Below are 13272 nucleotides of genomic sequence, written 5' to 3'. Positions count from 1 at the left end.
ACGGAGACCGTTTTTCAAAAACTTGTTCTTTGAAACCCATTTTCAAAACTTTGCGTTTTCAGGCTCCCAAAATGCTGTGGTCGCGTAAACGAACGGCCAAAATGCATAAAAAGTTTAAGCAGTCGTGTACACAGCCCCTAAATCAGGGGTGTCCAATCCTGCTCCTGGAGGGCCACTGTCCTGCAGAGTTCAGCTCCTACCCCAATTAAACACACCTGAACCAGCTAATCAAGAGTTTACTAGGCATATTAGAAACCTTTATGTAGGTGTGTTGAGGCAAGTTGGAGTTTAACTCTGCAGGACAATGCCCCCGCAGGATGAGTTTGGATACACCTGATTTAAATTGACTTCAAAGAATCAGTGATAAAAAACAAAAACAAAAAATGTATAACATATTCCACAGTACTCTTCCCATAGCAGCGCATAGTTATTGTTTATCTCTCTCAGACACAAACCCTCGCATCCAAATCACATCACCAGTCCCTAGAGTGTGTTGGTGGCACAGACAGCAGAGTTGCACTACACAGAATGCTGCACCTCAGTGTTTCTCATTAGCATAGTGGTCTGGCCCCCTGATTAGCCACGATCATCACAAACAAGACATCAGTGATGCGAGGTGAGGCCCCACAAGCCCCTGGGAGCCCAAGATCAGAGGCATGCTAATGAGGGCCCGTGTTACTGCGGTGTGAGGTGTCAGCCAGGCTTGTGACAGGTGCACAGAGGGGACGTTTGGGATGGGAGGGGAGGGTCCGGAGGGGAGTGAAGGCGTGTCGTAGTCCCCATGGCATCACCTCGTCCTTTGTTCTTTATGCAAATCCACCGCTGTGGCTTTCGACAGCTAGGAATGTAGCGGGTTCAAGGGGCAGAGCTGTGAGATTGCCAGGACCGAGTTGTACACACACATGCACATATGTTGTTGCATTGCAATTTTAGAATTGTGACATCATCATACTGGTTATACTGTATGCATTTACATGCGCACGTATGTCCTTGCATTGTGATTTAATCAACAGTCATTCGTGCAAGCTCTTGTCTTTGCACACACAGAGAAGAATTTGTGTTGTCACACGAGTTTCACACAATTGCACATGCTCATTTGTCTCTACGTTGTGACATCATCAAAATATGAAATCGCATGCATTCGTACGTGCTCTTGTCTTTGCGAAATGATTACAGAATACGTTGCATGAATTTGCACAAACTTAGATGCGTTTCATGCAACTGCACACATAGATGTTGCTGTCACGTAAGTTTCAGCCATTTGCACATGCTCATATGTCCTTGCGCTGTAACATCATCAAACACGTTTTACAGATTCGCACGTTCACTTGTCTTAGCGATGTCATTACCAAACGCATCCCAGACAGGAACATAGAACATCTGGATCTGGGCCGACACTATGTTGCTGTCTGGGATTGCATGTATTTGCACACACGTAGATGCCCTCGTGTTGTCACAGAAGTTTCACGCATTTGCGTATATTGCCCTTGCGTAGTGACATCATCAAACAGGTTGCACACACACGTCCTTGCTTTGTGATATCATCAAATATGATTCACACATGCACGTCTTGCAATGTGACCAACAAAACAGTTTCACGCATTCGCACTTGCTCATATGTCCCTGTGTTGTGACATTACCAAACAAGCTGCACATTATGCCACACACATATGTCCTTATTACGGCAACATCAAACGAGTTTCACACATTCGCACATCATCCCATGACTATTCCATTAGTCCAGCTTCGGTAAGTGATTGGTTCACGGTCGGGTAATGCTGGAGACAGCAGTAGCTAACGCTAATGTTGTTTCCCTCATGAAACAGCAGTGCTCTCTAGTCTGCCAGATTTGTCCGCAGATAATTAAAAAACACCCTCCAGCCCCTCCTCCTCACTTCTCTGTCACTGCATTCATGCTCTTAAAAGGAAATTAATTGCCACAAAATGTTGAAATCAACATATCTAAACCCAGGTTGGAGGTCCCTGAGGATGGACTAATTGGCCGTGAGGTTTTGTAATACTAAACCCAAGAGGGTGGATAAGTTTAGTGTAAAACCCCCTCTGCGCACACACACACACACACACACACACACACGTTTGTCATTAATCACATATCCTATACACACACACACACACATACACAAAGACATGCACCTAGACATCCCAGCACTGTTTAACACAACGAGAACGCTACTGCAGAGCTGTTAGCTTCATGCACGCCAACAGCCAGCTCTGTAATATAACAGCCACAACTCAATTTAGCTGTTTAACCTGTAATCCCGTCAATATTTATTGAAGTGCAAGAGGGAAGAAAATTAGGCTATTAGGCTCTTGCAATTGAATACATTGAGAGGAGAAAAGACACTCTGTTAACTGGCAGTTGACCTCTGCGGCCCGCAGCGAACGGTTTCATGGACGCGGACCGCGGTAATTACTGCAAATTGAATCACAGAGCGAACAGCGATGATTCTATAATGAGCACTTTTATTGGCTGGAGCGCTTTGCTGTGACATGGCCCTCCCAGGCCTCTGTAGTGTGACACACACACACACACACACAGTAGGACCCAATGGACCATGATCAGATGGAGATTTGTGTTCCTGAGGTGCCTGATGGGTAATTTCACACCATCATGCCACACAAGCTGCTGTCACAAGACATGGATCTCTGATGGGTCATTAGCATATCCTAACTTGTTCACTATGGGTTTCTCTCTCTCTTTCTCGTTCTGGCTTGTTTGGAAAGTTGATGAAATTTGTCTTTGGTCGTCATTAAGTCTGCCTGTCTGTTAGCTGACACGGTCCCTTAGTAACATATGGTGTTTTTTGTATGATGTGATAGGATGCAAATTGCAATAGCTCAAGCACACAATGTCGGGGTAAGAGCACGAGCGCACACACACAAATGCATATATTAGTGCATGCACGAATGCTCTATTACACATTTTGTCCATCCCATGTTATGTTTAGTCCTGTACAGCCATCAGAGGAATATGGGATGTTAATGAGGCTTTTTTTGGAACTAGCATTTGTGCAGAATATGTCCGTTGTTGATTTTATCCAGGCTTGGGCTCCTGTCCAGGGCCTCAATATGAAAATGAACAGCCTGTGTGTATTTTAGTTTCTCTCTCTCTGTTACTCTCTTAGCATCCAAAATCCCTCTTGCCAGGTGTCCATTTAAAGGCCAGCCAAACCAAACACAGGCTGTGGACATGTCATACACAACCATTTACACGTCCAGTGTCTTCCTCTCTCTTCCTCTTCACTGCATCAGTCAGGTGTTTTTCGGACAAACCTAAAGTCATATCTGCAAAGAATCACTCTCAACGAAATACGATGATCTTAACAAATCCTCAATATCACACCTTAACCATAAATACTTATGGTTCTGGGGACATATGGAACTTTTTTTTTTTTTACAGCAACTAAAAGCAAGTGCAAGTATGGATGATAAAATATTTTAAATTTGAATCAGTTAGCATATCAAAGTCACTGGCTCCTTTGCTAACCATTTTGGATCAGAATGATTTTTATTTTTACCTGTATTATATATTTTTTTACACAATTATCAGCATATTTACTCTATTTGGAAGAAAACAAAACTATAGTTTTTTCGCATTTCATGGAAAGAGAGCACAATTGCGTACAGAGTGGCCTTAAAAACTGCTAGATTTGCTTATTTTTCAACCCTATTAGAAGAAAATAAACAAAACCCTAGGTATTTATTTGAAACAGTGGCTAAATTAAAGAAAAATAAAGCTTCATACCCAGACGTTTCCAAGCAGCACAGCAGTAATGACTTTATGAACTGCTTTACTTACAAGATTGATAATATCAGGGAGAAAATTATAATGCAACCGTCTACTACAGTATCGCATCAGGGAGTGCATTGTAGTCTCTTTGAGGAAAGATTTGATTCATTCATTGCTATAGAAGAGGAAGAATTTTCTAAATTCGTTAAATCATCTAAATCGACAACATGTATGTTAGACCCTATGTCTAAGGCTATTGAAAGAGATTCTTCCAGAGGTCATAGATCCTCTTCTTAATATCATTAATTCATCTTTTTCATTAGGGTACGTAGCAAAAACTTTTCAGCTTGCTATGATTAAACCGCTTGTTAAAAAACCACAACTTGATCCTAGAGAATTTGTCAATTACAGGTCGATCTCGAATCTACCTTTTCTGTCAAAGATACTAGAAAAGGCAGTATCTTCCCAACTATGTTCCTTTTTAGAAAGAAATGGTATGTGCGAGGATTTCCATTCAGGATTTAGACTGTACCATAGTACTGAGACTGCTCTCATTAGAGTCACAAATGATTTGCTCTTATCATCCGATCGTGGTTGTGTCTCTCTATTAGTGTTACTCGATCTTAGTGCTGCATTTGATACTATTGACCACAACATTCTTTTAAATAGACAAAAAAATGATGTTGGCATTAGTGGAAATGCATTAGCATGGTTTAAATCATACTTATCTGACCATTATCAGTTTGTAGCAGTAAATGAAGAGATGTCTTATCGATCACAAGTTCAGTATGGAGTAGTGGTCGACCAATATTGTTTTTTTGATGCCCGATGCCAATGCCGATATCTTAGAGAGCAGGCTATATATATATATATATATATATATATATATATATATATACACACTTTATATTTATTTTAATCAATATTTTATAAATTATAAATAAATTATAAAACAAATCCTTAAAATAAACATGTTTATACTTTAGATGGCAACTTCTTGAATCTGCAATCCTATTACAGTATTTTCCACAAATAAAGTAATTGTTTAAAAATATATGAATAAAAAGGAAGTAAACACTGTAACAGGGCACTAATTTTGTGCGCACTGGTAGTCATATTTTTTCAAATAAAGACAAGGTAACGCTAATTTTACACACTGCACACAGTGAAACGATATGAATATGAAACAGTGGGCAACTGGATATAGCACAGCATATTTTAAAATTAAGGATTTAAGAAGATTTTCGTTCGCATCTCTTGTGAAGCTGATCTTCTGTTCGCATTCACTCACTTTGCACGGACCGACCCTCACTCGCAGTAACACGTTTATGCAAGCTACAAATGCACACTTCACAAGATATCACAGCTGGATTCGATTAAATCTGCAAGGTTTGTGAAATTAAATGTTTATTAGATAATTCAGAGATTTGTTTAAATGATGTAGATGCGCATTTGCTGAACATTGACAGTAAATGATAATGTATTTTAGCCTGATTGTTTGCCTTTTCTGTTACAAATAATATAAAAGCAACGCTTTACTTTTTCCCATACCATTTACTTTCTTTGTTTACCAGTCAGTGGCGTAACGAGCCAACACCGGGCCCTTAAGCAGGATTATCAAGGCGGGCCCCCCTACTACAACACGTGATGACGCTACGCGCACCAAAAAAAACAAAAAAAACCCAAAAAAACCTGCTGGTGACGGCGCACCATAACACATTGTTACTGTTACTGTCACTGCTATATACACATAGGCCTAGGTCCAAATACATAAAAAAAGATGCTCGCTTACATTATAGCTGCATTTAATCACGGAGCTGCTACTACCAACGGTCGCTTCAGGTGCTTGACTCGCTTCACTCTCTTTCTCCATCTCAATCTCGATCTCCCCCTGTGTCATCTTTTTAAAGAAGCTTCCTATTTTTGGTAATTTATTAATTCCAAATAACAAATTCCTCTTTTCATTTGCGCTTTTGAAAGCCACTTTTGTGTTTAAAATTTGACGACACCATATCTGTCTCAAGTTCAACGTTTTTTATGGTTTTGCACGCAATGCGCATGTTCACCCGGGGATCCCCAGTCCCAATTCGAAACAAATTACACCAAATTCATCATTGTTCGTTTCAAACATTTATTTAATGATCAGTCAAATATGTTGTTGTCATTATTTATTCAAATCAATTCGCAAATTTTTTAAATGCGATCAGACTAAAAGTAGTAAAATGCGATAGGGGGACCCGGCTGTCAATCAATATCTTCCAGTAACGCGGGCGGGCCCCTGATTGGTCCAGGCCCGTAAGCAACCGCTTACCCTGCTTACCGATAGTTACGCCTGTGTTACCAGTTCTGTCTAACAAAGTAATAGATATGACTGACAGAGATCGTAAACTAATGAAGACGTGAGTGAGCGTTGCCTGTGTGATCACGCGCTGCCGTTCTCTTCTCAGGCGCTGGTGTTCTTAACGCCGCCCATCAAAATAAAAGTCTGGAGCGCCGTCAAAATAATAGTCCCGCTTCCAACAATCAGAAAAACTTATCGGCCGATGCCGATATTTTAAAAATGCCAAAAATCGGCCGATATATCGTCCGTGGCGATATATCGGTCGACCACAAGTATGGAGTACCACAAGGTTCAGTACTAGGACCACTGCTGTTCCCTCTGTACATCCTACCCTTGGGAGATATCATTAGGAAGCATGGCATTAGTTTTCACTGTTTTGCTGATGATACTCAGCTCTGTAATTCTTCACGCCCTGACAAAACTTATCAATTCACAAAATTAACAGAATGCATAGCTGATATAAAAAAAAACCTGGATGACTTGTAATTTCCTACTACTTAACTCTGAAAAAACAGAGATTCTAATTATTGGATAAAAAAACGTCCTCACGTAATAACCTAGAATACTGTCTAACACTTGATGGCTGCTCTGTCAAACCTTCGTTGTCGGTTAGGAACCTGGGTGTGCTCTTTGATACCAATCTTTCATTTGAAAGTCATGTTTCTAGTATCTGTAAAATGGCATTCTTCCATCCTAAAAAGATCCTTTTCCTATTTAGCACCAAATCTGAAGGTTTGCGGTCAGAGTGTGTTAAGGGTTTTCTGTTAGAACGGTGTCATGTGAGCGGCCCCCTAAGTTAATAACTAATGATCTTTGCAACGGAAGTGAATCAATCAAAAATAACTTTTGCTGGACAATTACTTTATTCTAGAGCTGCTGTAAAGCCCAAATAATCTCTGTTACTTTACTTTCCTATTATCTCTGTAAAGCTGCTTTGAAACAGTCCATATTGTTAAAAGCGCTATATAAATGAAGGTGACTATTTACTCCATTATTTTTACTCCATTAAATGGTGTCAAATTCTATTCCCCCCACCAAAAAAAATATATTAAAAAAAAAATATATATATATATTATCCCCAAAATATCATATTTTTTTATAACCACTGGCCTTCTTAAACATGCGCAAATAATACATTGTCTATATCAATGCATGAGTTCAGATTACACTTCTGTCTGTACTAACATGCAATGTGATTTGCTTTATATTATTTTTAAAAAACTGACATGAATGTCTTCGCATGGTTAATATTCTTTTTTTTTTCAGTGTGAAAGCATGCACATGAGAGCATTGGCATGTATTTGCAAAGTACATTTTACTGAAAATATCATATCACAAAAATATAAGTGTATGGGGGACTGTCAGTAGCTAACTATGGGCCTGACTTTGTCAATGTATGGACCTATCAACGCGATTCCCTTTCATTCTCTTTCTTCCTTAATCCTCTCTTTCTCTTTCTTTTGCCACAGAATTATCTCCATATGGAAATAGTGAAAGGTGGGGGTGTCGGGGTTTTGAATGGGGAGTTCTATATTAACGTCTGGCTGACATTAGCATTAGCACAATGCGTTGTGGCCTGTGGGCGATACCTGCCATCTGCATTAGGCTCCAGCCCTCTGGGAGCTTCCCTGCTCTCACTAACCCCCTAGTGTGACTCAGATTCTGGGTGAGTCACATACAGGCAGATCCTCTTTGACACAGCTTTAGAGAGCAGCCGGCCCTGCCTCACAGTAGATAGCCCACTAGGCTATCAGAGAGCTCTTGTCTCCCCTCTTAGGGTGATGTAATTTTCATTCAATCTTATAAAATGGCTGTCGCCGCAGCACAATGAAATATCTTTCACATGTTGCCTGTTTAATTTTTAAACAGAAATGATCCATGAACCTCACCATAGAGGACTCTTTGCTTTGATTACATTTAAAGCCATCACCGAGAACAAACAGATGCGCAAATGACATGAAAGCTATTAAAGTGTGCTATCTCAACCTCCCCTCGCAACAGATCAGAGAGTTAATAGCTAATATGTATATATTAATTACATCCACTTGTTTTGTGTCTTCCAGGAAGAGATGAGCCCTCCAGTTACATCTGCACCACTTGTAAGCAACCCTTTTCCAGTGCATGGTTTCTGCTGCAGCATGCGCAGAACATCCATGGGATACGCATCTACTTGGACACTCACCCTACTAGCTGCTCGCTTACCCCTCGCATGGCCCTTCCTCCTCCACTGGGGGCTGATGCCTTGCCTCGTTCCCCTCTAGCCAGTTTTCTGGGTGATGGCAGCAACCCTTTCCAACTGTTTCGTATGGGTGCCCCACTGCTAAGAGAGCCTCCACCACCCGGATACATTGAAACCCGCTTGCCATCTACCCCGCCCTTTGTAAGTCCTCCGCCACCCCGTCATCCTCTGGAACGCCTTGGCCCAGAGGAGATGGGTCTACTGTCCCAGCATCCAAGTGCTTTTGAGCGAGTGATGCGACTGAACCATCAATCAATGGGCATTGAACCATCCATGGGCTTCTCTCAGCGTCTTCGTGAATTAGCGGGCAACAACAACAACGGTGGTCCGACTCCTCCTCTTTCTCCTAACCGTGTACCCCCTATGCATCGGCTTCTCAGCCCCACTCTCTTCCAGCCTGGCTCCAAACCTCTACCTTTTCTAACCACACCCTCACAGCCACCATCAGTTCCGTCCAGAGGCCATTCCTCATCACCACTAAATCAGGTCGGCAAAGCCAAGTCCTGTGAGTTCTGTGGTAAGACTTTCAAGTTCCAAAGCAACTTGATTGTGCACAGACGTAGCCACACTGGCGAAAGACCCTACAAGTGCCATCTCTGTGACCATGCATGTTCGCAGGCCAGCAAGCTAAAGCGCCACATGAAGACGCACATGCACAAGTCAGGCTCCATGGGGAGTTCACCTGAGCAGGGAGGGCAAGACTCAGCTGGAGAGGGGCTTAAAAACAGTGAGGACAATGGCACAAGGGAGGGATTGGATAATGAGGAGGAGGAAGAAGAAGAAGAGGAGGAAGAGGAGGAGGAGGAAGAAGAGGAAGAGCAGCAAAATGGGAGCAGGCCTGCATCCAACCTGAGCATGGACTCGGAGTTGAGCAGAAACAGAGAGAATGGCCCAAGGCCCTCCCCAGAGGAGAAGCCTCTGGCCACTGACAGAGTGACAGAAAGCCAATACAACAACCTCGACAATCACTTAAGACTGCCACCGGGCAGCAGGCCATGCCAGGAGATGGACACAGTTTCGGCAGCCAGGGATATCGACAGAGAAAGGCGGCCCATGGTGAATGGCAGAGGCTGCGGCCCGGAGGATTCCATCTCAGCGATGTTTCACCGGAAGCCAGTGCCTATTTCCAGCTCCAGCCTCTCTGGGTCTTCTGCCAAGAGGATCAAGGTGGAGAAGGATATGGAGCTGCCGCAGGTGCCCGTCATATCCCCGGAAAATGTGTATTCTCAGCTGCTTGCCGGTTATGCTGCATCTCGCCACTTCATAAGGGAGCCATTCCTGAGCTTTACCGACTCCAGGCAGTCGCCTTTCGGCACTTCTTCCGAGCACTCTTCATCTGAGACAGGCAGCCTGCGCTTCTCCACCCCTCCAGGGGAAATTCTGGAGGGTGGTGGGATGTCAGGGCGAAGTGGTAGCAGTACACCTCATCTCCATCTGCGGGGTCCTGGGCCAGGGAGACCACCCAGCTCCAAGGAGAGTCGACGGAGTGACACCTGTGAGTACTGTGGGAAGGTGTTCAAGAACTGCAGCAATCTGACCGTGCATCGGCGCAGCCACACAGGTGAGAGGCCTTACAAGTGTGACCTGTGCAGCTACGCTTGTGCCCAGAGCAGCAAGCTTACCCGGCACATGAAGACCCACGGGCAGTTTGGCAAAGAGGTGTATCGCTGCGATATTTGCCACATGCCCTTCAGCGTGTACAGCACCCTGGAAAAACACATGAAGAAGTGGCATGGAGAGCATTTGTTGACCAACGAGGTCAAACTTGAGGAGTCGGACAGAGCTTGAGACCACTTTTAAACGCACTGCATTATGGGTTTAGCTGGATAGCCTTTTTCTTGATATTTTGGAGTGATTTGAATTTTTTTTTGTTTTTTTTTGTTTTTTTTGTGAAAACAAACTGCCACCTGAGAAACAAGAACACAGGGAAATGTTAGTCTGCGGTTCTAAAAACCCTTCCTGCATTTCCCAGCAACTAACAGAGGAGTAGTCCATTAGGAATTCATGGAGCCTTTCTACTGTGCAATAATTTCTGTATTTATTGGATTATTTGTAATGACACATGGCATGTGCAGGTACAGTACATTATCGATGGGTTTCTAATGCATTCAGTTCCTGAAATTATATTTCTACACACCCCATCTTATGATATGACAAATACTGAGATTTTGGCTGTCAGCCAGTTATGTGTTCTAAACTAGCTTCCTCAAAGGAAACAAATGGGTCATTTCTAAAGAAGAGGTCGACTTCTAAAAATCTGAGAAAGTTTTCATGTTATTGTTGCTGTCAATGGCCCCACTCATCATGGGTTATATTCAGTAGATAGACGTAAAGCACTGAATGTCACTTTGACAATAAAAATACTCAACAATTTTAAGAAAAAAAAAATAAAAAAAAACCAGGGATGTGTTAAGGCAGCTGATGCAGTTTGACTGCATCTGAATGATTTTCTATTGACGACATTTTAAATGAAAGTAAATTAAATTAAATGAAAGTTCATCAACCATGACATTTATGTGGAAATGACAACAAAAATGACAATATTTCCTCTACATTATTATGATCCCTGTATATAAACAGTGTTGAGGCCGCCAGTGTTGCATTCCTGACATATTTTTTTTTCATATCCCAGATTTTACTTTTAAAGATCAAAATGTTTACATTCGCTCAAATTGACATCCATTGCCATTTCTTCCACCCTCATCTATCTGTTAATTGCGTTTCAGTGATGTCCAAACCTTGTACAAGGTCAAATCCTTTCATATGTTAATGGTATTATAAAATGTTTATTGTGCAGTCTTGACTAATTCAGACTGGATTCACTTGTTTCAAGGGAAGTCATAAGTTTCATAAGCTCAGATTGTTGCATTTACTAATAAATTATCAAAGGAATGTGTTCATTCACAAATGAATCAATTCTGAAATCAAAAATGATTTAGCAGCTATTTGGACACCAATATAAAACACAGGTGCTCACCTGAAGTATTCCTTTGAGTAAACGCACACAGGCCATTCATTTGTAGCAGCGTTCTATGCACCATCCTGTGCGTTGTTGAAACTGCAATCACTGAATTGTGTTGGGACTCTCTGGAAGCCCTGGGTGACTGCCTGTCCTCTAAAGGATCCTGGGATTAAATGATTTCCTCATTATGACCTCTGTTCCTACACACTGAATCGCCTCCACCTGTCTCTTTTCATCACAAGCTCAAATTTACACGACAGCCATCCCTCGCCTCCACTCGGCATACACCACTGTTCTGAATCTGCATATTCACTATTCACAACATCCTGCCGTTTATGTTCATGACTTTTTACAGTTTACATATTATTTGTGACTTGATTTGAATATAAGCTAAGGCTGCACATGTTTCCTGCTCGAAATTAGTCAGCGGGGCACATCATAAAGAAATGAACAACACAAGGATGAGTAATTTTTTTAATATGGATGCATAGTTTATCACCTACTCTTCAGATACTTTGCAAACTGTCAAACCTCTCTTTGCGTAAATGACAGGAAGTGGCCATAACTTGAAAGAAAATCAGGAGGAAATGTGTAGTCTAGAAAGCATGTTGAATTTAAGTGCTACCAATGGCTTTCGAGACAGACATAACCAGACAACACGGACGTGCCTCAAATTAATATTCAGCCTTTATCTTCTGATGTAGTTCAGACTCTTGGGGGGGGTTCAATCCATGAACAAACTATCACTAACCAGTATCATTTGAATTAATTAAGAGGAATCAAATCATATAAACTTGTAGAGGATGATTGTCTGTTTATTTGGGAAATGTAAAGTGTGCTTCATTTTTGAGAGAAAGTCTTAAAGCACAGATTTGTTTGAGAAATTACTAAGCCATTTCTTTACTGATTTATTTAGATGGACTAGAAAATTATTGACAGTGGAGGTTAAAAAAGATCAATTGGATTTAAAAAAAATAACTATGACACTGTCTTTAAATTATGTTTACAGTGTTGAAGTAAGAATACTGAGCTCTTCTGTATATGTGTTTTAAATGAGACAAATGTTTTGTCCTCTGTTTTTCTACAATATTGAATATCATAGCAGGGTTTTCTCCTTTTTCCCTTTGTTTTTTTTCCTTCCCCCCTTTTTTGGTGCAGGTATTTCCGTAAATTTCTATGGATATATGCGCGTGTATGTTTTGTTCATTGTTAAATACTCAATGTATTTGTAATTTCAGTGGCATTTTATGAAATGATGCAAAAAATCTTTATATTTTGCAGTCCATTATGAAATTGTGAGTCTATTCAAATGTTTTGTCACTATATCTGTTCATAATTTTGGTAAATCCATCCACAGGAGGATGTAAAAAAATAAAATAAAAATGAAAACAAACAAGAAAATCATCTTTTGCTAATGATTATTTTTCAATGTAATTAGGCGAGAGAATCTTTTGTCTGTGTTATGTGATTGTGCAGAGAATAAAAGTTATAATCACTTTAGGACCATATCATACCATTAATTAATTTTTGTTTTTTAATTCTCATACATTTTTTTCTGGTCTCTGATTTAATGGATAAATTAAATGTTGGTAATTAAAAAGCATGTCTAATTAAATCATGAAACTTATTTATTTAAAATATTTTTTTTTTCCTCTGTTCTGATTTAATACAAAGGTAGTAATCAAATGACAGCATAAAACAATTTATTAATATTTTAAAATGTAATACAAATTTAAAAATATATATTTTTTGGCAAAAAAGGTTTATGTTCAAATTAAAACAAAGAAGACATTTTTTTATAATTTCTTACATTTTTAATTATTATTATTATTATTATACTTTGAGAGGTACATTTTACTCTACAATAGTAATGTATTTCCGTCACTATCCCTTCAAGTTAAACTGAACTTGTATTTGTTTTCATTTTGAAGACCTTTGAGTTTCTGTGTATGACGATTGTTTTTTCTTATGTGAAATGG

General features: G+C 40.5%; 1 protein-coding gene and 1 long non-coding RNA gene across 2 annotated transcripts in view; one reads left to right on the top strand and one right to left on the bottom strand.

Moving 5' to 3' along the window:
* The window catches only part of bcl11bb (BCL11 transcription factor B b), a 40460-nt gene extending 27763 nt beyond the window's left edge, over positions 1-12697 (top strand). The window contains exon 3 of the mRNA XM_082148467.1: positions 8156-12697. Within this exon, the coding sequence (XP_082004593.1) occupies positions 8156-10119 (1964 nt within the window). The 3' untranslated portion in view covers positions 10120-12697. The remainder of the gene's footprint in view (positions 1-8155) is intronic.
* LOC309482940 lies at positions 3526-8149 on the bottom strand. The gene is made up of 2 exons (XR_014200449.1): positions 6606-8149; positions 3526-4608 (listed from the first exon to the last, which is right to left on the bottom strand). It is a non-coding gene; the product is annotated as an uncharacterized lncRNA (long non-coding RNA).
* Positions 12698-13272: the final 575 nt, after the last annotated feature.

Source organism: Leuciscus leuciscus (assembly GCF_965113295.1).
Source record: "Leuciscus leuciscus genome assembly, chromosome: 19".
In the NCBI taxonomy this organism is placed as follows: Eukaryota; Metazoa; Chordata; class Actinopteri; order Cypriniformes; family Leuciscidae; genus Leuciscus; species Leuciscus leuciscus.
This window is presented reverse-complemented; position numbering and strand designations above follow the sequence as displayed.